At 55.5% G+C, this 21,938-nt stretch overlaps 2 protein-coding genes and 1 long non-coding RNA gene across 6 annotated transcripts; 2 read left to right on the top strand and 1 right to left on the bottom strand.

The window, feature by feature from the left end:
• Positions 1-1,958: 1,958 nt before the first annotated feature.
• Positions 1,959-4,477, bottom strand: LOC110347459 (uncharacterized). Its single transcript, XR_002392103.2, has 3 exons — positions 4,250-4,477; positions 3,657-3,777; positions 1,959-2,305 (listed from the first exon to the last, which is right to left on the bottom strand). It is a non-coding gene; the product is annotated as an uncharacterized LOC110347459 (long non-coding RNA).
• Trim17 (tripartite motif containing 17) lies at positions 4,470-11,254 on the top strand. Its single transcript, XM_021252117.2, is given in 5 exon segments — positions 4,470-6,097; positions 6,935-7,030; positions 8,086-8,316; positions 10,051-10,073; positions 10,173-11,254. Coding segments are annotated over 5 exon segments (1,935 nt in total). The 5' UTR covers positions 4,470-5,380; the 3' UTR covers positions 11,041-11,254.
• A 676-nt stretch (positions 11,255-11,930) lies between these two features.
• Positions 11,931-20,663, top strand: Trim11 (tripartite motif containing 11). 4 transcript variants are annotated; one of them, XM_004874730.3, is made up of 6 exons: positions 11,931-12,475; positions 14,799-14,894; positions 15,641-15,868; positions 18,024-18,046; positions 18,130-18,230; positions 19,349-20,663. In XM_004874730.3, exons 1-6 carry the CDS (start codon positions 12,068-12,070, stop codon positions 19,894-19,896), a joined length of 1,404 nt encoding a protein of 467 aa, XP_004874787.1. In that variant the 5' UTR covers positions 11,931-12,067; the 3' UTR covers positions 19,897-20,663. The 4 variants fall into 4 exon arrangements, with proteins under 4 accessions (XP_004874787.1, XP_004874786.1, XP_087067171.1 ...); XM_004874729.3 differs by having other exon boundaries at positions 15,638-15,868; XM_087211045.1 differs by lacking the exon at positions 11,931-12,475 and adding an exon at positions 12,527-14,284.
• The last annotated feature ends 1,275 nt before the right edge of the window (positions 20,664-21,938 follow it).

Genomic DNA, 21,938 nt, shown 5'->3' with positions numbered 1-21,938 from the left:
GCATGAGTTCTTAGAGAAGCCTTCCCACATGCATGTCTGAGTCCCATGGAGAAGGCCCACACTCTGTGCTCTCAGCAGAGAAGAGTGCCTGGCATTGGCCCCAGGAGGCATGACAGGACTGATGAAGCCAGGCATTTGTGGGTTTGCAAGCAACTCACCTGGCTGGTCTTCAGGTGACTCCGTGACTAATGTGCTGACACCTGGGAAGAGTGGCTGCCAGCAGGGATGTGCCAGGTGGGCACATGATCATGGCGATGCCATGATCTCTGGAGTCTCAGCATACCTAGGATAGCTCAGAAAATGCTTCTTAAATACAAACAAGTGCTACCATCTGGTGCAATGAATGAATTTTTGTTAAATGCTTCCAGGTGTCTGTCATGAAAACCAATTTGGTATCTCACCTGGAATATATGTGTTGTTTTATAACACAGTAAAAACTATTGAGACTGGAACCTTCACCTGTGTATCCCACCAGTCTTGATGATGCACTATGTCAGCCTTAGTGCAGAGTGTTTGTAAGTGTAATAAGTCATTCTACTAAAAATCAAAGGCTGCAATCCTAAAAGTAATAGGAAGAAAGGAGGCCTGGGTACTGAGGATAGCAGCTTCCACCATCCCAGAACACGCCAGTTAAGCATACAGATTACTCTAAGCTGAAAGCATTTGAAAACCAGCAGCTGTAAAACAGCATTCTGACTTTCCTCTTTCCTCCTGAAAGCAGGAGGTGAAACTCCAAAGATGCCTTCCCCACACCAGGGGAGAAATAGTCCACAACCAGGGCTGGGCACTCCAGAGTGATAGAAGTTTGTACCAACAGTCCTCATTAAAGTTGTCTTTACCTTCATTTAGTCTCCTCATATATTTTATTTGCTTCTTCACACAGTATTGCTCTTCATTCAACCTAGGAAATGCACTTAGGCCTACTCATTCCTTGGGTCTTCATTTTCCTGTGAAGGCTCACTTGCACATGTGAAAATGCAAGTTATGTGCTTTTCTCCTATTAATGTTTTATCTTTTCTTAGTCAATTGGGGCTGCTATCACAAATAGTGGGTGCTTATAAACAGCAGAAATCTGTTTCTTACTGCTCTGGAGTTTGGAAGTCAGAGATCAAGGTGTGGCAGATTCCCTGTCTGGAAAGGGCTGCTTCCTGGTTCACAGCCAGCTTTTCTCATTGTGACCCTACAAGGTGCAGGGTGAGGGGCTCTCTGAGCATTGACCCATTCATGATGCCCCACCCTCAAGAACTCATGGCCTACAGAAGACCTCACTGCTGATAGCATCTCTTTGGGGGTACAGAGTAAGGATTGTGACATAGGAACTGGCGGCTGGCGGGGGGGGGGGGGGGGGGACAAACATTCAGACCATAGCATAAGCCAACCTAATTCTCAGGTGCAACTGGAAACCCTAAGGGCAAAGTTTTGCCTCCCCTATAGCATGATCTGTGGCTACAAGCTAGAGAGGAGCTACTCAAACAGATCAAGCAACATATTTGATAAGAAAATATGCATATGATCTAGAATTATGATGTTTCTAGTATTCAAGACAGCAGTTAACGGCAGTGGGGTGGGGGAGCAGGAAGGAGTGCATGGTGCTTCAAATGTACCTATGGTTTCTGTCTTCAACTGGCAGGCAGCTCAGGATACGAATTTTCTTATTCTTGGCACCTTATACATACTATGTTCTGGGGCATGCATTTACTACTCAATAAAAGAAGTACAAGAAACCATAGGTGACTGCCTGTGTCCTAAGAATTTATCCTCTTCAAGGGCTGTAAATATATATTACATATATGCACACATATATGATCTTCAATCCCTGAAACATGAAGAATCTATTGAAATAAAAAGATTTCTGGGTATTTGCCAAGACTTGGAAGCAACCAAGATGACCTTCATTAGTTGACTGGATAAAGTGGATACATCCAGACAGCGGAGTATTACCTGTCAACAAAAAGAAATGAGCCATGGAGCCACGAGAAGACATGGAGGAACCGTAAGTGCACATCAATTGAAAGAAGTCAGTTTGAAAAAGCTACATTCTGTATGGTTACAATCATACAACGTTCTGGAAAAGGTAAAATAATGGGTGGTTACAGAGCGAGGAGGGAGGATGACCAGGTGGAGCACAGGGGACTTTCCAGGCAGTGAAACTCCTCGGCACAACACCACAACAGTGGACACATGTCATCAGTCCACAGGGTCAGACACGAAGTGTGGGCCCGATGTCGCCTGTGGATGCTGGATGAAGATGCCACATCACATAGGTTCATCTTCTGTGACAACTGTTCCCCTTCAGTAGGAGATACTGGCAAGAGGCAAGAAATGATGGGAAATCTGTGTTCCTTTCTCTCAAATTTGCTGAGAACTGTTCTAAAAAATAAAGCTGAGTTTTGTTTTCTGATTTAGAAGCCCCACTGACAGGCCATGAAGAAGAGGCCACAGCGGGCCCGATGGCACTCTGAGGAGGGTGTGGGACATCAGCAGCTGGCATTGCCATTGACTAAAGCAGCAGGAGGAAGCTGGGCCCTCTGACCCTCCCTACACGCCCCCCAGGTGGGGGCATGTATCAGTCAGAGCTTACTAGAGAAACATTTAATACAAGAGGTAAAAATATATAAAATTTACACTATTTGCCTACAATGGCCACCCACAGAGTCAGGCGTGGAAGAGTGGAAAGGGGCTGTCTGCACACTGGAGATCTGAAGGATCCAGTCAAAGGCTGGTGCTCACTGTAGTGTCCCACGCGAGTCCATGTTAGGAGGCTGAAGGGTCTGTGAGAAGCCAGGAGATGACGTCCAAGGTGAAGTTGAAGATGAGCTTCTCCAAAGACACAGAAGCCATCCTTCCTTCTTCGTTTCCCTTTTATACCCATTTTGGTGATAATCTTCCCTAGGGTGAACTATGCTGAGCCAATTTAGTTGGGTTATTTACGCAAGTGGATATAATCAATTAACTATCACAGGACAGCAGCCCTCCCATGCCTGCTTGAGCAGCAGGCTCCCCCCCGGCCTCGAGCTCCTGGTCCTGGGGCCGGGCTGTGGTCTCTGCCTGTGATGCTCCCTCCATACTGAGGCAGAGGCTGGTCTGAGCTGGACCATGAGCCCTGGGCCTGATGGGATGGTCATGGAAATCCCATGATCCTTAGTGCCTGGCATGGCGGGCACTTGGCGTATGTGCTGCCCGTCATGGCTGAACCGTGTCCCCAGGGATTGCAAGGCCCAGGACCTCAGGATGTGGCTACTTGAAATGAGGCACTCACGATGAATGAGGCCCTAGAGGACACCCACTCCGAGTGCCGACTCTGTGAGGACATGGGGGCGGGTAGTGTCTGCAAGCCAAGGAGCACAAGCTCAGGGGAGCCCACACCTCGGTCTCTGGAGCCTTCAGAACAGGAAGAAGTCAATTTCTGTGGTTTAAGACCTCCGTGTGTGGTATTTTGTTATCCAGCCTGAGCAAGCTGATATGCTACCCTTAGAATTAAAATTAGTACTTGGCGAGTTTTATGTATGCACAATGTCACGTTTTAGCTATGTGGCTTTTCCGCACTTCCCCTAACCAGAAGGCTCACTGGACCGGGCGTGCTCTGTGCCACAGGCCCTGTGTCTTTCCTTGGGCCCCCTGCCTACCTGTGGTTTAGGTAACACAGCCAAACCTACCTGTGTGCCCATCTTTTTGAGAAGCTCTTTCTACTCCAAAGGTATATTCACTTTGCCTTTTTCATTTTCTGTATTTTAGGAAACTTTGACATCCAACCCTGGAGGGTGCCCTACCCCAGGGCTACACAATTCCCAGGGACAATAAACAACCCATCAGCATTCTGCATTTTATATATAAACCTGCTGTGTTAGCTTCCTGACACTATGACAAAATAATTAAGCTATTGACTTAGACAGAGGAAAGGTTTATCTTTTTGCTAGGTCTCAGAGGTTCCAGTCCCAGTCGCCTGGCTCCAATGTTTTGGGGTTGTGGGGACTCAGAAGTCATGGAAGAACTGCGCCCCTACCTGGCCACTGGGAAGCAGAGAGCGACAGCAAGGGGCGGGGTCCCAACAGCCCCCGCAGGGCCACACCCCAGGGACCTAATCCCCTTCCCCCAGGCCCAGCTCCTACAGCCCCCCATGGCACCGCTCTGGCGGGGGGGGGGGGGCGCCAAGGCCGCAGGCTACACCCCACAGCAGGCTGTCTACACTGGCACACCCTGGACCTAGCCGACCAGGACCTTTCAGCTTTCGGGGGCCGGATTCCCTCACCGATCGCCGCGTAGCCTCAGCCTCCGTTTCCCGTCTGTCTGCTCTCCCCAGGACTAGGATTAGGGTTAGAATCAGGGTCAGGGCTAGGCCTGGGTCAGGGTAGAAACCTCACCTACCCGCCCGGCTGGCCAGGATCCGCACCCCTCTGAGCCCCGCCACCCCGAGGGCCGTGGCTCCCCTCCACCCTCCGCACCCAGCCCGGAGGACCCCATCCCCCCGCCCCCTCCCGCCGGGAGGACCCCCTTTCCCAGACTCCAGCGTCCTCCCCTGGGCCCCGCCCCGCTGACGCCACAGAGCCGGTCCCCGCCCAAGCCGTTGTCCGGGTCCGCCGCTGGGAGACCCCGCGCCCAGAGACTCGAGGGCGTCCTGCAGCTTTGGCCGCCACCCTGCCCCCAGGGCGGCCACGTTGACCCGGGTCCCCTGGATGAACCCACAGGGACAGAGGGACAACTCCCGGGCCTAGCCCCGAACCTGAGGACCCCCCGGGCACCGAGTCGCCGTGCGCTCGGCTGCGGAAAGCGTGGCCTCTCTGGATCCCCGGACACTGTGATTTCGGGTCGCGGAGGGGCGCGGGGTCAGCGCTCGAAATTTAGAGGTTCAAACCCTCCTCTGACCTGCTCCCTAAAGACCCCAGGAAGTAGGAAGGGGAAGGCGGGGGGGGGGGGTCTCCGCTGCATGCGACCCCAGTAAGTATTGAGACTGACCGTTTGCACACTCCTCTGTGCACACGCGCATGTTGTGTGTACGTGTGTTTACACGGGTGCACAAGTGCGTGTGTGCAAGCTGGTGTTCGGTGTGCACGTATGTGTGTGCATTTGTGCACTCACACGTAGGTGTTCATGTGTGCACACGAGTTCGTAGTTTTGTGACCCTGCACAGATGGTGTCTTTCCTGCTCTGCACTTCCCTCCCCTCCCTAATGGAAAAAAATCATTTTCCCTCCATCTCCTTTGTTGTACTGGAATTTAGGAAAGTTATTCTGAGCTTGTTAAAAGGAGCTTCTCCCAGTGAGTGTCACCCTAGGGAAGGGTTGAGGTTCAAAGCCAGCAGGAAAGGAAGCTGGGGACAGAGGAAGTGTGGGCAAAAGGTTTCTCCCTGAACGGGTCTAGGGGGTTTGCAGGGTTCAGGCTTCATGGGAGGGATGAGGACTTGGCCAGGCGTCCAGCAGGCGGATCGCAGGGTGGGGTCTGGAGCATGCTTTTTGCATGGCCAGAGGCTTCTGGCTGCGTCTGGTCAAAGGGTGTTTGCAGTTTCCAAAAGGCATTTCTGCTTTGTTGTTAACAAAACTGAAAGAGACAGCATAGGCCCCTCATCCCAGTTCTCTGTGAAAGGGTCACCACACAGAGCCATCGGAGCCCAGGTCTGGGGTTCAGCTCTAAGCTCCAGGCCCCAAGTTCCTCCCAGTGGAAACCCAGGAGCCATGGATGCTGTAGAACCGGCCCGAAAGCTCCAAGAGGAAGCCACGTGCTCCATCTGCCTCGACTACTTCAGGGACCCAGTGATAACTTCCTGCGGTCACAACTTCTGCCTCATATGCCTCCGGACAAACTGGGAGAAGGCAAAAGGCAAGAAAGGAAGGAGAAGGCAGAAGGGGGTCTTCCCCTGCCCCGAGTGAAGGGAGATGTCGCCCCAGCAGAACCTGCGGCCCAACCGCCTGCTGACCAAGGTGGCTGAGATGGTGCGGCAGCATCACAGGCTGCAGGAACGGGACCTGTGCCCTGCACACCAGGAGCCCATCAAGCTGTTCTGCCTGGAGGACCAGAGCCCCATCTGCGTTGTGTGCAGGGAGGCGCAGGAGCACCGTGAGCACAGGGTGTGGCCTGTGGAGGAAGCCCTGCGGGAGCACAAGGTGGGGGCAAAGGTCAGAAGCTGGGAGGGGCTGTTCAGGGGACCAGGGGCCCTCCACCAAGGTTCTGGAGGCCCGAAGGGTAGGAGTGCGTCTGGGATGCGCTGTATCACCCACGGGCAGCACCCCACCACAGAAGGGTAGGACGGCTCCTGGGACAGAACAGGTGGGTGCTGACAGGACCTCCAAGGCCCAGGCCCTCTCTGACCCCCACAGCTCCGGCTCCCTGAACCCTTTTCCTGGAATGGCACTGGGGGATGACTGCCCTGATGTGGATGAGGAGGAAACTAAAGGGTGAAGAACAAGCCAAAGGGCTCTGACTGGGGTGGGCATCCAGGTAGAGAAGTGACCAGAGGATGAGGACCAGGTCACAGGGTCTTTGGTACAGACTTCTCGGTTCAACCTCTGTCCTCAGCCATGAGGACAACTTACTTCTCTCCTGGTACAGGGAGGACAGCTTCTGCACGATAGCTTTTCTCCCTCCACCCTTCAGGAAGAAAAAGGGAAGGTCAGAGACTCGCAGCTGTAGGTTTTCTTTTTTCTTTTCTTTTTTTTTAAAGTGTATTCAGCTCAAAATAACATTTTTTCCCAAAATAACTCTTAAGTGGTGAATAACTCTTGTTGAAGTGGTGTATTTGGGGGTGTTGTGCTCTGAATGTATTTTGAGGTCCGAACTGATTCATTGACAGAGGGGCCTGTTTTGGAGGAGGCATATCCAATTCCCTATGCTTCCTTAGCGTGGTTTTTGGGGTCAATGCAGCCTCAGAAACCACAATCGAGATTCTGGCAGGAGGTGTGGGCACCACTGGTCCCGAATCCTGTGGTTTTGTGCGCCCACAGTTGAAGCTGGAGGAAGACATAGGGTATCTGCAGGAGGAGGTGAGGAAGACGGAGAAGCTGCAAGCCAAGGAGGAGCAGACCTTAGCCCAATGGCAGGCGGTTCTCCAAATCCCCCTTTTCCACCCCTGTTCTGTTCCCTCTAGGTTTCCCTTCTCTCTTCCTTGCAGTGGGAAGTGCTGCTAAAGGTGTCCCAGTCCCCACCCTTACCCCCCACACCCCTCCCTGCTGCAAGGAGGAAAACCTTTCCTCAGACCCTTGAGTTCAGGGCCAGGTGCAGGAGTGACAGGTGGATGGGGGGAAAGGCAATCTTTTGATTATGTCAACACACAGGGTAGAAGAAGCCTCACACAAACATGAGACTCAGGTGATGGAGCTTTCTGGACAATCAGAGGCTTAGCAGAGGACAAAATTACAGGGTCTCACCGTTGCCCAGACTGGCCTGTAACTCCTGGGCACAGGCCATCCTGGACGTGCTGGGACACAAGCCACAGCATTACACTCAGCAAAGGGTTTGGTGGCTTTACATTCAGTTCTAGAATCAAGAGACTGTTGTTCCACGTGATATGGCAAGTAAGCTGAGTAGAGAAGGTGGGTTTCAAAGACAGAAGGAGCTGGAGTGATCAGTCAGAGCACAGGGTTGGTCATTTCATAATTGGCATCATTTAAAGGCAGGAACAGGGAGAACAACAGGAAAACAATGGATCAGTGAGCGCCAGGTCATCCCAGGTTACTTTTGTGTAAGGACTAGCTTTGTGATCCATTTGAAGTGGCCAGATAGTGTCTCCAATTCTGGTTTCTGGGGAGTTCAGCAGCTCTGGGGCCTCCGTTCTGACTTCCCACCTAGTCTGCAGGGGACCAGAGCAGGTGTCCAATTGTAAACAGTGGCCTCCTGTGGTTTTTAGGAAACATCCCCAAGTGGCCCTCTTTGAGGGGGTGTCCCTGATCCCCACCAGTACCAGGGCACGTGAATGTTAGGGTGTTGGACATTGCCCCTTGGGGCCCAGTGTGTTGTTCCTCTGAAAAGATCCCAGTTTCCACCTAAAGCTCCCAACCCTGGCCAGAGTTTTGTGGGTTCCCAGGGACTCAGGGAGGTACACTGTGACCCAGAGAACTGCTGTCCTGTGTGGGGACCACATCTCATGTGCCTGCAGGACAGAGTGAAGGATCGGAGGCAGAGGATCATGGCGGAGTTTGAGAAGGTGGCCCTGTTCCTGGCAGAGGAGGAGCAGAGACTCCTCCAGGCCCTGAAGAGGGAGGAGGAGGAGACAGCAGTGCAGCTTCGAAATAGCAAGGCTGCCCTGGACCAGCAGCTCCGCTCCCTGGACTTGCTGCTGCTGCAGCTGGAGGACTGGAGCCTGCGGGAGCCTCTGCAGATGTTGCAGGTGAGGCTGCCCCACGGGCTCTGCTCCAGGATGAGGTGCAGGAGAGGTGTGGTTGGGGTGCACAGGACCAGGTGAAGGAATGCAGCCTACCCTTGCTCAAATTGCTCAGGCCAGAAGCATCTCGTACTTCAGATATTTCCAGATTGGGGATATCTGCATAGACGTCATGAGGTATCTTGGGGCCGAGACCTGTGTTTAAACAGGAAATCCATTTCTGTCTTGTGTACAGCACATGTACAGAGCTGTAGGTGACATTATGTGGTTTCTTTACTGTGCCTGTGTTTTGACTGCGACCTTCCAAGAGCTCAGAGGTGGAATGTGTCACAGGGTACCCATCAGGTCAGCTTTCCATGTCAGGTTTTGGATTACAACAGACTGAGAGCGTTAACAAATGGCACTTGGTTGTGTAAGTCCTGGAGGCTGGAGGCTGGGGTCAGGGTGTGGTGAGGCTGGTCCCCCCTGTCCTCCCAAGGCTGTCTTCCACAGGCGTCCGTGACCTCATCTCTCCCTCGGATGAGGACACTGCTCAGGTTGGACCAGAAACCACCTGAATGAACTCGCTTAGCCTCAACTAACCTTTTAAAGACCCTACCTCCCAGTCATGATGGTTCAGCTCGACCGTGGAGCACAAAATGTGCTGTCAGTAGAAACCAAACTTCACATATTGAATCTGGATCTTTCCGAGATAGCAACAGGCAAACAGTTCCCATTCAGCACCAGTATCCACGTGCCCCATGTGGCTAAGCTAGGGTGCTCAGTAGGTCAGGGCCACTGCACGCATCTTTATCTTTCAAGGTTTTCTGCTTGAAGTGGATATGTCAGCACATAACTCCATTTTAAATGGAGGATCATGTGTACATCACATCCTGAGGTCCTGGGGGCTGGGACCTAGGAAATGAGGGGGCTGGAAAGGATAAACCACGGCATGGCCACTGAAGAACAGCCTAAACCCCATGCAGCTTCTAGGCCAGGGTGTTAATGTGCTTGGGAGCTGCCCATTCCCAGAGTCCCTCCAAACCCAGGGCCCTTGAGCTGTTACTGCAGCCTCTCTCCCACGCCAAACCTCAGCCAGCTGCACCTCACTCACCCCCATTTCTCCGTGACAGCTCTGTGCATCCGGCTGGTCTGCACCCACCTAAAGAGCACCCAGGGAGCACCTAAAGAGGAAGCCCCCCCATCCAGTCTCACTTTTCAAGGTTTCAGTTACCCGTGGTCAACTTCAGCCTGAAAGAAGTAGAAAACTCCAGAATTATACAATCATAAGCTTTAAATTGCGTGGAATTCTGAGCAGTGTGATGAAATCTCACTGGCCAGCTGCATCCCAGACGCTTTGCTCAGCGACCCACACCATGCAGAGTCCCTGTCCACGAACTGCTCAGCCACTCTGTTACCAGATGGACGGTGGCAACATCTGTAGCAGCCCCATTTTACTTTAAAATGGCCCCAAAGTGCAAGAGTAGTGAAGCTGGCCATTCAGACATGGCAAAGAAGCCACAAAGAGCATTGAGGGGAAAGGAGAACAGCTTCCCCAGGCACCCGGCCATGGGCTGGGAATGGGTCGGGGTCAGGGTAAGCCCCAGGGCCTCCTGGTGGGTGTGGCAGCTCACTTTCTGCCAGAAAGGACATTTTTAATCTGTCCCAGAGAAGTGGGCAACAGAGGTGGCTTTAAGAATGACATGGGGGTGGCAGTTGAGAGCTGAGTCCATTCCCTGCTCTCCCCCCTGTTCTCTGCAGGATATGAAGGACACCCTGACCAGGTATGCAGTCACCAGCAGCAGAGGTGGTGGCAGAAGTGGGTTCAGGTGGGCTCTGTGTGGGTGGGGCTGAAAGGGACAGTGAGCCTGTGTCCCCTGGAGGAAGCACAGCCTGAGCGTGCAGTGCCCAGAGGTGGCCGTCAGGACTGTGTGCAGGGTTCCTGGGCAGAGAGACGTGCTTGGGGGCTTTCAAGGTGAGTGCGGCCTGGGGCCTGGGGCCCTCATGATGCCCTGCCCCTCCCCCAGGCACCACACACCCATGGGGCCTTGCGTTGCACTGCCTTTCCTGGGGGAAAGGGTGCCTGGGGAGATGGGGACCAGAGGGGCCATTCCGTCGCTAGCTGCCATCTGCCTCAACACCTCTGACCCTGACTGGCCCCACCTTTTCGCCTGTCACCTGTTCCTCTTCGGAGGAAGTGCTGCCAGGCCAGACCCCACCTTGGCATACCCCTACCTCCCCCTGTATGAGAGCCGCCAACGGCGCTACCTCAGCCCCCTGCCTGAGGGCAGCACCACCGCTGATTGTGGCAGGGACCCATCCCTGGCCTTCCCCTGTGCTGTGGGCCAGCAGAGCTTCTCAGGGAGGCTCTGCTGGGAAGTGGGTGTGAACCTCCTCGGGGATGCGCTCTGGGCCCTGGGCATGTGCAGAGACAACATGAGCCAGAAGGACAGGATGCCCAAGTCCCCCGAACACGGGCTCTGGGTGATACAGCTGTCCAAGGGGAAGCAGCTGCTGCCCTGGGCACCCACCACCATGCCCATCACGCTGACCGAGCCTCCCAGCCACGTGGGCGTCTTCCTGGACTTCGAGGCCGGCGAAGTGTCCTTCTACAGTGTGAACGATGGGTCCCATTTGCGTACTTACTCCCAGGCCGCCTTCCCTGGGCCCCTGCACCCCTTCTTCTGCCTGGGGACACCCAAGTCCGGCCAGATGGTCATCTCCACAGTGACTATGTGGGTGAAGGGGTAGAGGTCAGGACTGCCAGGTCTGTGGCATGGGAGCCATCTGCAGCACGCAGGGGACTTTCTCCAAACAGAATCACAATTAAAGTGGCCAAATGTTGAGACTACATTGACAGGCGCTTTGTAGAAAGGCAGAAGCTCCCTAGTGGACAGATTTCTGAATACCCAGCTGCACCAAGCGCAGTGTGATCTGGTTTGTTGTTGTTTTGTTGCACTGGAGACTTAACTCAAGAGCCTTTTCACTGAACTACATCCCTTTTTACTTTGTGTTTTGAGACAGAGCCTCACTAAGTCACTGAATTACCTTGGCTGGGTTTGGATTTGGGATCCTCCTGCCTCCGCTTTTCAGAACGCTGGGGTTCCAAGAGCGCACCATCACCCTGGCACAGGGTGGTCTATTTTTTAGCTCTGCCTCCTTGGTTCCTGGATACCCTGGTGGACACTGAACTCTCAAAAGCTACAACTGGCCTCCCCCAGCCCCTTGAAGTTGCACATGAAAAGCAAAATCCAAAAGATGCTGAGGATAATTGGGGGTATCCTCTCCTGCCCCCCAGCATACTTTCCTAAAAACACTCCAAGAGGCCCTCAGTCCCATCACTCCAGAAGTCCAGACTAAATGTACTTTCCTGGGCGAGGGGTTCCCACAGAATCGTGGCAGAGGGCGCGGCCGTGGCTCCACAGCCTGGCCTGCTCCCCAAGTCGCGAGGGAGTCCGAGAACGTGGCTCCTGAGTGGGCGCGGACCGGAGGGGCAGGAGGAGGGTCCCCCGAGCTGTCCCAGCTCCCAGGGCCAGCTGCAACGCCCGGTAGCCGCGACCCACGCTCTGGGGCCGCCCGCCCCGCGCCGCGTGACCCGTCGCGGCCAATCCCAGACGAAAGCTGGTTCCAAAAAGAAAAAAAAAAAAAGCACCCCGCGCTTCCTGCTTCCGCCGCGGTTCCGCTTCCTGCCGGCGTCCCGGAGCCCCGTGCTGTCGGGATTCCCGCGTCACCGGAGTTTCGGGCCCGGCGCTCGCCCCGCGGGAATCGCCCTCTCGCCATGGCCACCCCCGACCTGTCCACCAACCTCCAGGAGGAGGCCACCTGCGCCATCTGCCTCGACTACTTCACCGACCCCGTGATGACCGACTGCGGCCACAACTTCTGCCGCGAGTGCATCGGGCGCTGCTGGGGCCAGCCCGAGGGCCCCTACGCGTGCCCCGAGTGTCGCGAGCTGTCCCCGCAGAGCAACCTGCGCCCCAACCGCCCGCTGGCCAAGATGGCCGAGATGGCGCGGCGCCTGCACCCGCCGTCTCCGGTCCCGCAGGGCGTGTGCGCCGCGCACCGGGAGCCGCTGGCCGCCTTCTGCGCCGACGAACTGCGCCTGCTGTGCGCCGCCTGCGAGCGCGCGGGCGAGCACTGGGCGCACCGCGTGAGGCCGCTGCAGGACGCGGCCGAGGAGCTCAAGGTGCCCGAGGGGGTGGGGTGGGGGTGGGCGGGGAATGGGAAGCTGGGGAGGAGGGGACGAGGTACTGGATTCGCATCTGATGCTGGGCCTGGGCTGGGGGTTCGGGTACAGTTCGGGGCTGATCGTCCACCAGCCAGGGTAGTCGTCCCAGGCGGGGACTCGCATTCTCCCTGTACCAGGGGCAGGAGTAGCCAGGATGCTGGTGGGCTCTGGGACGCTGGGCGCTTAGGGTTAGGGGGGAGGTGGAGCCCCCCCCCCAGGGATGGTGCAGGGGTCGGTGGAGGAAATACGGTAATGGCGTCGGCCACGGGTCAGGAAGGAGCTCGAGAAGCAGAAGGCTGTGGTCAGGGCGGCTGGCTCTGCGTGACTCCCAGGGGACCTTTCTGAGCCCTGAGGGCTGTTGGCAGAGCCCCGCCACGGGACCAGGGCTTGAGTCCTGGGGAAGCCGATGCCGGGGCCAAGCTGGAAAGATGGAGACAGAGTCTTCGGAAGAGTCCCAACCCCGCCCCCTCCAGGGCTGTGCTGGTTGTGTGTGGGAAGTGGGGGCCATTTCTACCTCTGATACCAGAGTGCCACCCACCTTCTTTGCTCAAAACCCAGACTGCCCAGAGAGCCTGGGCTGTGTCCTGCTGAGGTGCCGTGGCTTTTCTTCTCTATGCCGGGGAAGCGCTTGCCGCTGAGCTGTACCTTCACCGCAGCTCATGTTTTGCATTACAGCCTGCTTTGTGCATTGCGTGAGAAGTGGGTCAGATCAGCCAGTAGCTGTAGCTGATGCTGGAATCAGTACTCAGCTCTGAGTCCCCATAGAAGGAACTTCTGAATCTAAATCTGAGCAGCAACACTCTTTGCCTTGAGTTTCAAAAAGACTTAGACACATATGCTGGGCCTGTGGACGGGTAGATGCCTGTGGATTTACTTCTTGATGGTTCTCCATACAGTGTCATCCACGCCCCAGTCAGCCTGCCAGCTCTCCTTCCTGCCGCCAGGAACCGAGATGGGTGCAGAAAGCCCCAGGGGCTCCCCGAGCTGACCCAGGACTCTCAGGGGACAGCACTTAACCTTTTCGATTGCAGGAAAGAAGAAATTTCTCCTCCATCTTGTTGAGTTTATTGCCTGGGTTCTAAAAAGCTGACAAAGGGCACTTACAGAAAAGTTTTATTAATATTTTAAGTTTATTTGGGAGAGGTACCGGGGATCGAACTTGGGTCCTTGTGCTTGTGAGGCAGGCAGTGGAACCAATATGTAAAATTTCTTATAAACAGAGGCTTCACAGAAAAGGAGTGAAAGAGCCAGAGATTTGGGCACACATGTGTACCTTTTTTTGGGGGGGGGGTACCGGGGATCGAACTCAGGTCCTTGCGCTTGCACAGCAGGCGGCAAAACCACTGAGCTAAATCCCTGGCCCGCCTGTGTACCATTTTAACAAAGCATGATAAGCCATGGAAAAGTGGGAGACAAGGAAGGGAACTTGGACTTCAGGGCTGATAAATTATAGGAAGTGAGAGGGGTGAGGGAGTAATGGAAGATCAAGGCTGTATTTTCCTCTTGGAAATTCGAGGGTTGCTTTTAGGTGGTTTCTTCCCACTTGCCAAATGCACCTCTCTGGGGTGGTTGTCCTGTGCCAGTTTGTTCCTGCAGGTGCCTATAGATGGTCACCTGGGGGAAGGCCCAGCTGACCGCTTCTCCCTGCCCTGCAGGTCTGGAGAGCTTGGCTCTACTGACAACACTGTCCTCCACTTGCCAGAGTCTCCAGGCTATGCAGCATCCCACAGGGCCCACTCCTTGCCTGGCCCTGACTGGGGACCACAAGTGAGCCAGCCCCAGAGGGGACAGCCCCAGTTCTGTCTGGCTTGTGCAGCAGCTGCAAGGGGGAGGAGGGCTTAGTATAGGACGAGGGATAGGAGGAGGCCAGGGCCTGCCCAAGGCCACAGTGTCCAAACTCCTGGCCACACACAGGATATGAAGGCTGAGCTGTGACCTGTCTGGCCATATGGAGATGGCTGGCTAAGTCCTAAGGCTGGAATGCAAGGTTGGGGTTCAAGGTGTCATCTTGGGGTGTCCTCCTGTGGAGCAGGGCACAGCGCTCTCAGCCTTCTTTTCTCTCAAGCCCTGCTTCCTCACACCGTCTCCTTGGGGTAGCGATACAGGCATTAGTAGCTGCCTTCATGCAGGCCACAAGCCACTGACTTCCTGGGAGGAGGAGAAGGGTAAGAGGAAAAGTTGATTAGAGAAGAGGGTCCCAGGGCCTTCAGAGCCACCTTGGGGCAAGGTCACTGGGTGCTTTGGGGGGTCTCATGGCTCTGTCCCCACTCTGCATCCCCAGGGAAGGCTGGAGAAGTCTCTAGAGCACCTGCGGAGACAGATGGAGGATGCACTGCTGTTCCAAGCCCAGGCAGAGGAAACCTGCGCCTTGTGGCAGGCAGGTGCCGGGCAGGGTCTGGGTGGCAGAAGCAGTGGGTGATGCAGGATGACAGGATGCTCATCTGTGTCTACCCTGGAGACGATGTGGGTTAAACTTGATGTCAGTAGTCACTGCAAGGCCGCCAAGGTTGGGCGAAGGGAGGGGGGCCAAGGGTGTGTGTAAGTGTGCATGCCTGGGGCGTTCTGCCCCAGGTGTCTGTCCTGGACTCCTGGCATGCTTGAGGTGGTAGATTCGGAGTAGGGAAGCAGGCATGGAAGTCCGGGAGGGGCTGGACGTGGGAAGGCCCCAGGTGGTTTGGGATAAAGGATAGAGGTGTTGGGTCTTGCCATGCCATTTGGGGTTAGGGTGGCCCCAGAGGATAGAGTCAAGGTCTGACCAGCGCTGGGTGGCAGGCTGGGGTGTGGCTGGTGCAGGGTGGCAGCTGACCTGCTGGGCCCGGGCGGCGAGTTTGGAGTATGTGAGACCCCAAAACTAGATTAGGGTCTGGGAAGCTCTACGAGGTTGGAGTCTTGCTGGCCTCAGGGCTGGGCTTGGTGTCCAGGTAGCCCCAGGGGTAGGTTTGAGGTCTAGGAGGCCCCAAGCAGGCGGGTTTGGGGCCTGGCTAGCTCTGAGTGGCAGATTTTGTGTTCAGACAGCTTGGGATGATGGATTCGGGGTACAGGGAGCCCTGGGTAGTAGATTTGGGGTCCCGGCAGCCCAAGGACATGGGTCTTGGCCTCACTGTCCCTCTGGCCCCACAGAAGATGGTGGAGACCCAGCGGCAGAACATGCTTGGCGAATTCGAGCGTCTGCGTCGCCTCCTTGCTGAGGAGGAACAGCAGCTGCTACAGAGGCTGGAGGAAGAAGAACTAGAGGTGCTGCCCAGGTTGCGGGAGGGTGCTGTGCGCCTCAGCCAGCAGAGCGCCCAGCTGGCCACGCTCATTGCTGAGCTGGAGGCCCGCTGCCAGCTGCCTGCACTGGGGCTGCTGCAGGTGAGCGGAGGAGGGCCACGTGGGGCATCCCCAAAGTAGGCTCACCATGCATCCCAGGACATACAGGCACATTCCCCATTGCCCTGTCTCCTGCCTTTGGGCTCCAGCTGTGCTAGCTGGCTTGGTGCCCCGAACCAGAACCCTTGGGGTGCCCTCCTCTGTGGCTTAGCAGCAGCCAGGTTGTGCTGAAGAGTGTGGCTGTCAGCACGGGCCTGGCTCATCCTTCTGTGGGCTCCCTGCCTCCGTCTCCCCACCTTACAGTGGATGTGGGTGGGGACTGAGGCCCCATGCAAGGGTCTGCCCTGGTCCTTCCCGGGCTTGGCAGAATGTTTTGCCCCACAGACACTGAAACGCAGATCTGTGCCCAGCACGGTGTAGACCTGAGACCGGGTGGCTCTGACTCCTGTGTGGAACAAGGCTGTGTTCAGGGTTCGGCCCTAAGAAGGAGGGATGCTGTGTGCCTTCCTGAGGGAGCATCCGCTGGGAGAGGCCTCTGGACCCAGGAGATTCTCAGCGCCAGGAAGAGGTGTCCTGGGCCAGTGACTTGGCTTGTGGCTCAGGGGGTCAGGGGCAGACGGAGAGAGGAGAGAGGAGTGGGAGGCAGGGACCCCAGGTCAGTAAAGCAGGGCCAGGGTGTCCAGTAGGCTGAGGGGCCCTGGGAAGCTGAAAGGTTTTGTGTTTTAGCTGGTTTTCAAGTTTTTTGCTTGTTTTAGTTTTGTTGTACTGGAGATTGAACTCAGGGCCTTCACACTGAGCCATATCCCCAGCACCCCCCCACACCCTTTTCGGTACCAGGGATCAAACTCGGGACCTTGCACTTGTGAGGCAGGCGGCAGAACCACCGGGCTAGATCCCCGGCCCTCCCCAGCCCTTTTTATTTTTATTTTGAGACAGGGCCTCACTAAGTTGCCCAGACTGGGCTCAAACCTGAGATCCTCCTGACCCACCCTCCCAAATATCATGGATTACAGAAGTGTACCACCACATCTGGCAGGTTTTAATCTTTTTTTAACTGGCAGGTAGTAATTATACGCATCATGGGGAACAGTGAGATGTTTGACACATGTACAGACTGTATTTTGACTGAGTTGGGGATGTTGGCATTTCCTGTCAACCTGATCATTTGTAATTTCTTTGTAGTGAGGCCACTCAACATTTCTCTAGCAGCTAGTTGAATTTTATTTGACAGAGTGCTTTTCCGCCCATGGTGTGGTGAACCCAGAGCCTCACACGTATCCTGGGTGCTGCTCAGTCACTGAGATGCACCCCAGCTATCTTAACTTTCCTTGTGGCCGAAACACAATACCTGGCACCCGCAACTAAAAGGAAAGCTTTATTTTGGCTCAGTTTGCAGAGGTTTCAGTCCTTAGTCAGCTGACTCCCAGACAGGGCAGCATGGCAGAGGCATCGCAGAGGGGCCTTGCTCACGGTGTGGCAGGCAGCAAGCATCAAGCCTTCAAGGGAAGAGGAAGGAGATAGACCTTTCCAGGCCACGCCCACAGTGACCCACTCTTCCCATGAGGCTTCCCCTCCCAGCATCACACCCATGACCCAGCCACCTCCCAAAGCCCTACCTCTGAGCACATGAGGCTCTGAGGGAACCTAGATATAAACTGTAACGCTGGCCCTTTTTATTTTATTTTCAGAGAGGGTCTTGATAGGTCTCCTGAGCTTGAGCTGTGACCCCTCCTCCCTCAGCCTCCTAAGCAGTTGGGATTACAGACCACAGTTGCCCTCCTGTGCTGTAGGACACCAGAATGGCAGGAAGTCTGTAGGAGGGAGGGTGACCTGAAAATGTGGACACAGGGGTTTGTGTGAAGACAGGATTTGGAGTCTTAGCTCAGACATTGTGGTGAGTAAGAGGCCGTCATGGATCAGATGGTCAGATGCGGGAAGAGCATCCAGGCAGAGGCCCGAGGCCCTGTGCCTGCAGGGAAACAGGGTCAATTCCTGAGGGGCAGAGACTCCCTTGAGCAGTGTCAGCCTGTGCCTGGAGGCAGGCACACAAGCCTCGCAGTCCCTGACACCTAGGGCGCCCACCTGGGACTCGGGGGAGGCCCTGCATCCTGAGCAGGAGGAAGCAGCCGTGCCCAGGGCTGGGGGAGGGTGACGTGACAGGCATCAGTACTGAGCCCGCGTTTCCTCTCTCATGCAGGACATTAAGGATGCCTTGCGCAGGTACAAGCCACCATCCCCTCCTGGACAGGTGGGGCGGGGGGCAAGACTGCTGCCCCCAAGGTAAAAGTGTGCTGTCCCTGTAGGGTACAGGATGTGAAGCTCCAGCCCCCAGAGGTGGTGCCTATGGAGCTGAGGACCGTGTGCAGAGTGCCAGGGCTGGTGGAGACTCTGCGGAGGTTTCGAGGTGGGTACGGCGGCCTTGGCCCTTGGGCCTGGGGCACATGGGGGACCTGGGACAGTGCTGCACAGAACCCGGGAAACCAGCAGTGTACCCTGGCCTGGCCGCTGGCTCCACACAATCTAATCAGGACAGCATGTGGCCAGGAAACCCCAGCTCACATGCTGACACATGCTCCAGCTCCCTGGCATTCAGCCATTCAGTTCAGCTCTGACTGAGTCCTCTGGCCTCCACTTCAGACACTCTTTGTGAGACCCAGAGACCCCAAACTTCTGTCCCACCTGCTGTAAGTCAGGTTCCCTCAACCCCTCCCCATGTTGGATAATTTGGTAAGAGGGCTTATGAGGCTCAGGAGAACACTGTTGGTTACTATAAAATACACAGCTGAAGAGCCACCAGAGTAAGAGAGATGTGTGGGCGTGGTCTGCAGGGGCCTGGCTGTCCCGCACCCATGCTGGGCATTGTCCTCCACACCTGAATGTGGACAGGCCCTGGGCCTTATCTGGCAGTTTTGGTGGAGGTTCTTCTCTATAGGCACGATTGCTTAAATTGTCAGTCACTGGTGATAAACTCAACCTCCAGCCCCAGCCCGCTCCGGAGATCAGTTGTTGGGGGATGTGGACCTTCTAGCCCACTCTCCTGACGCTGGTCCTCCGGGTGAGCAGCCCGGTCCCAAGGCCCACGAACTCCAGTGTGGCAGAAGGAGCTCGTTATGAATGAGAACAGGAGCCAGGGGGACAGACCACACTGAGTCTGTTTCTGCCCTGCCACGGCCGTGCAGGAAGAGTCCTGGCCTCGACCCACTGGCTGCTCTTATGGGACTGTGCCAGACCACAAAGACACCAACCAGCGGTCACCTGGCGCATGGCCGGGTGGTGACAGCCACCCTCCTTTCTGAAGGAGGATCAAGCCTGGCCAGAACTCTCAGGTGACCAAACAAACCAATCAGATTTCCTCCTGTCGCCTGATGCAGGATCAGACTGACCTAGCACATTGTGAGGGGTAGCTAGAAGTGGCTACATGACCTTATTCTGGGGCAAGGAGGTCTTTGCCGCTGGGGCCTGCGCCTGAGATGCTGACTCTTGTACTCCCATACCTGGGTGACTGTGGGCATTTCCCCACAGGTGATGTGACCCTGGACCCAGACACCGCCAACCCCGAGCTGGTCCTCTCCGAGGACAGGAGGAGTGTGCAGCGAGGTGACCTCCGGCAGGCTCTTCCCGACAGCCCGGAGCGCTTCGACCCCGGACCCTGTGTACTGGGCCAGGAGCGCTTCACCTCAGGCCGCCACTACTGGGAGGTGGAGGTTGGAGACCGCAGCAGCTGGGCCCTGGGCGTGTGCAGGGACAACGTCAACCGAAAGGAGAAGGGCGAGCTGTCAGCCAGCAACGGCTTCTGGATCCTGGTGTTCTTAGGCAGCTACTACTCCTCCTCCAAGCGGGCCTTCTCCCCAATGCGGGACCCACCCAGGCGTGTGGGCATCTTCCTGGACTATGAGGCTGGACACCTCTCTTTCTACAGTGTGACAGACGGCTCGCTCCTGTTCACCTTCCCCGAGACAACCTTCTCTGGCACACTGCGGCCCCTCTTCTCGCCTCTGTCAAGCAGCCCAACCCCGCTGACCATCTGCCGGCTGAAAGGTGGGCCCGGGGACGCCCTGGCTCCCCAGTGACACAGACCCTCTCAGGAGTCCGTTTGCCTTTCCTGGCCCTGTCCTGCTTCCATGTCTGTCCATTATGAGGACTTGGGAGGAGGAAACATGTCCTGAAAGATGGGAGAAACGTGCCTTCCTGAATGTGCTTGAGAAAACCGAACTTGGGGTATCTGTAGGCAAGTATAAGCCTTTCCCTGTACATCGAGTGCCATCAGCCTTCACCTAAGCACAGAACCCTGAAGTTCAGAGCCTCCCTGAACTGCCCCCTGCCAGGACCTTCAGGCAGCAGCCAGCCCCCAGCCCCCATGTACCCCACCCAGGTGAACACTGGGACCAGGGTTTGGTCCCATAGATGAGAGTCCTGAGAGGAGCTGTCATTGCCCTAGAAGTGGTTGCTGCAGAAGAGGACACACAGCACCCAGTACTTCAGGGAGGTGAACTAGGAACAGTGTAACACCCATGCTCTGGCAGAGAACACCTGAGCACATGTGCAGCCTGAGTGGCGTAGGGCCAGGAGTGACATTCACGTGTGCACAGCTCTGAAGCCTTAGGACGTCCCAGGCTGGCTTGGCCTCACAAATGCCTCCCTTATCCTGACCCCAGTGGCCTTCTCTAAGGACTCCATGTGTGCCCCACCCTGGTGGCCCACCTTGCAGAAGGGTGCTGCAGAGAGCCCAACCTACAGCATCCAGGGGGCTGCTGTCATGTGTGGTTTGAGGGTTTAACCTCTCTGTTTTATTTATTGTAAGGACAGCATTTCCCTAAATAAAAGTTGCCACCTGCAATTCTGTCTTCTGCTTGTGCTGTGGATCAGTGACAGGACCCAAGAGCCAGGCTCCAGGGAGGGGTTGGTGAGGGAACAGAGGCTCCCAGCTGACTGGCAGCTGCTTCCCACACAGGAGCCTGAGACAGCACATGCTCCACCAGCTCTGCTGCATGTGTGTTAAATAACTAACGGAGATCTTTTCAGGTTACCTGGTGAGCATTTTCTATGATCCCTGTGTTCAAGGTGACCCTACCCATATCAGTGCATTTGCACTTCTCTCAGCAGTTCTCCCAGGATTGGACTTTATTCTTGGTGAGTGGCTGGTCTTTACCACCACTTTGAACCAGGTCATCAGCAGTGACTGCCACTTGCACACAAGAGCAAGAAAACCCAGCTGAGGGCAGCTTCTCCCTGACTAGTGTGGACTCCTTTCCACAAGCGGCTGCAGCTTGGCTGGCCACTGTCTGAGACAAGGAACAGTCTGCCCTGGGTAACGTTGACTCCTGGCACAGCATAACTGACCCTCTGGTGCTCAAACATGGCCCCAGCAATAAGGCAGAAACACCATTGGGTGAGATCAAGGAGGAACACAGGGTACAGAGCACAGTGCTAGCCACACCTTTAGAGAAGCTTGGTCAATGCCTCAGCAACCTCCATGACTCCCTATAACAAGCACACTGATTCCAGCCATGTCAGGTATTCTCCCTCTAACCACAAGTCCCAGAGGGAGACACTGGTGGCTAGGCAGGGAACAGATGGCAGTAATATCTAGCACCTGACCAGGATGCCTGTGTCTCAAGAGTGGGTGACACTGAACAATCTAAGTATCACAAACTGCTAGTGGTAAGTACCCCATTAGCCATGGTGAGCCCTACAGTAGCAGTGCTGAGTCCTACACTAGCAGTTCAGTCCCATAGGAGCCTTGCCTAGACCTACACCAGCCGTTTTGGGTCCTCTACTCTGGTGAGTCCCTCAGTAGCAGTGGTGAGTCATTCACTAGCAGTAGTAAGCCCTACACTAGCAGCTGTGAGTTTTTTACTAGCAGCATTGAGCTTCACTTGCTGTGCTGAGAGTTTCAAGTCTCAAAGGAAACTTTGGACTTACGACTTTTCAGCACTGCTGAAATTGTTCACTTTGGAGACTCTTACGGATGGACTAAATGCATTTTACATAGAGATGCACATGAATATTCTGGGGATCCTAGTTGGACCATCCCCCAAGAGCTTCATCTGCTCATAGGTGAGACTTTCGGAAGACAGCTGGACCCTAGGAGGTGCTATGGTTGACTTGCCAT

Source organism: Heterocephalus glaber, unplaced genomic scaffold (assembly GCF_053883595.1).
Source record: "Heterocephalus glaber isolate CG9 unplaced genomic scaffold, H.glaber_assembly_v1.0 deba00001272, whole genome shotgun sequence".
Classification (NCBI taxonomy): Eukaryota; Metazoa; Chordata; class Mammalia; order Rodentia; family Bathyergidae; genus Heterocephalus; species Heterocephalus glaber.
This window is presented reverse-complemented; position numbering and strand designations above follow the sequence as displayed.

What these genes read in the sequence shown, in the direction of transcription:
- Trim11 (XM_004874729.3), top strand. Translation starts at nt 12,068, where the DNA reads ATGGCCACCCCCGACCTGTCCACCAACCTCCAGGAGGAGGCCACCTGC. An exon ending in CTGCACTGGGGCTGCTGCAG is followed by an intron (nt 15,869 to 18,023) that starts GTGAGCGGAGGA and finishes TCTCTCATGCAG; the next exon opens with GACATTAAGGATGCCTTGCG. An exon ending in ATTAAGGATGCCTTGCGCAG is followed by an intron (nt 18,047 to 18,129) that starts GTACAAGCCACC and finishes CTGTCCCTGTAG; the next exon opens with GGTACAGGATGTGAAGCTCC.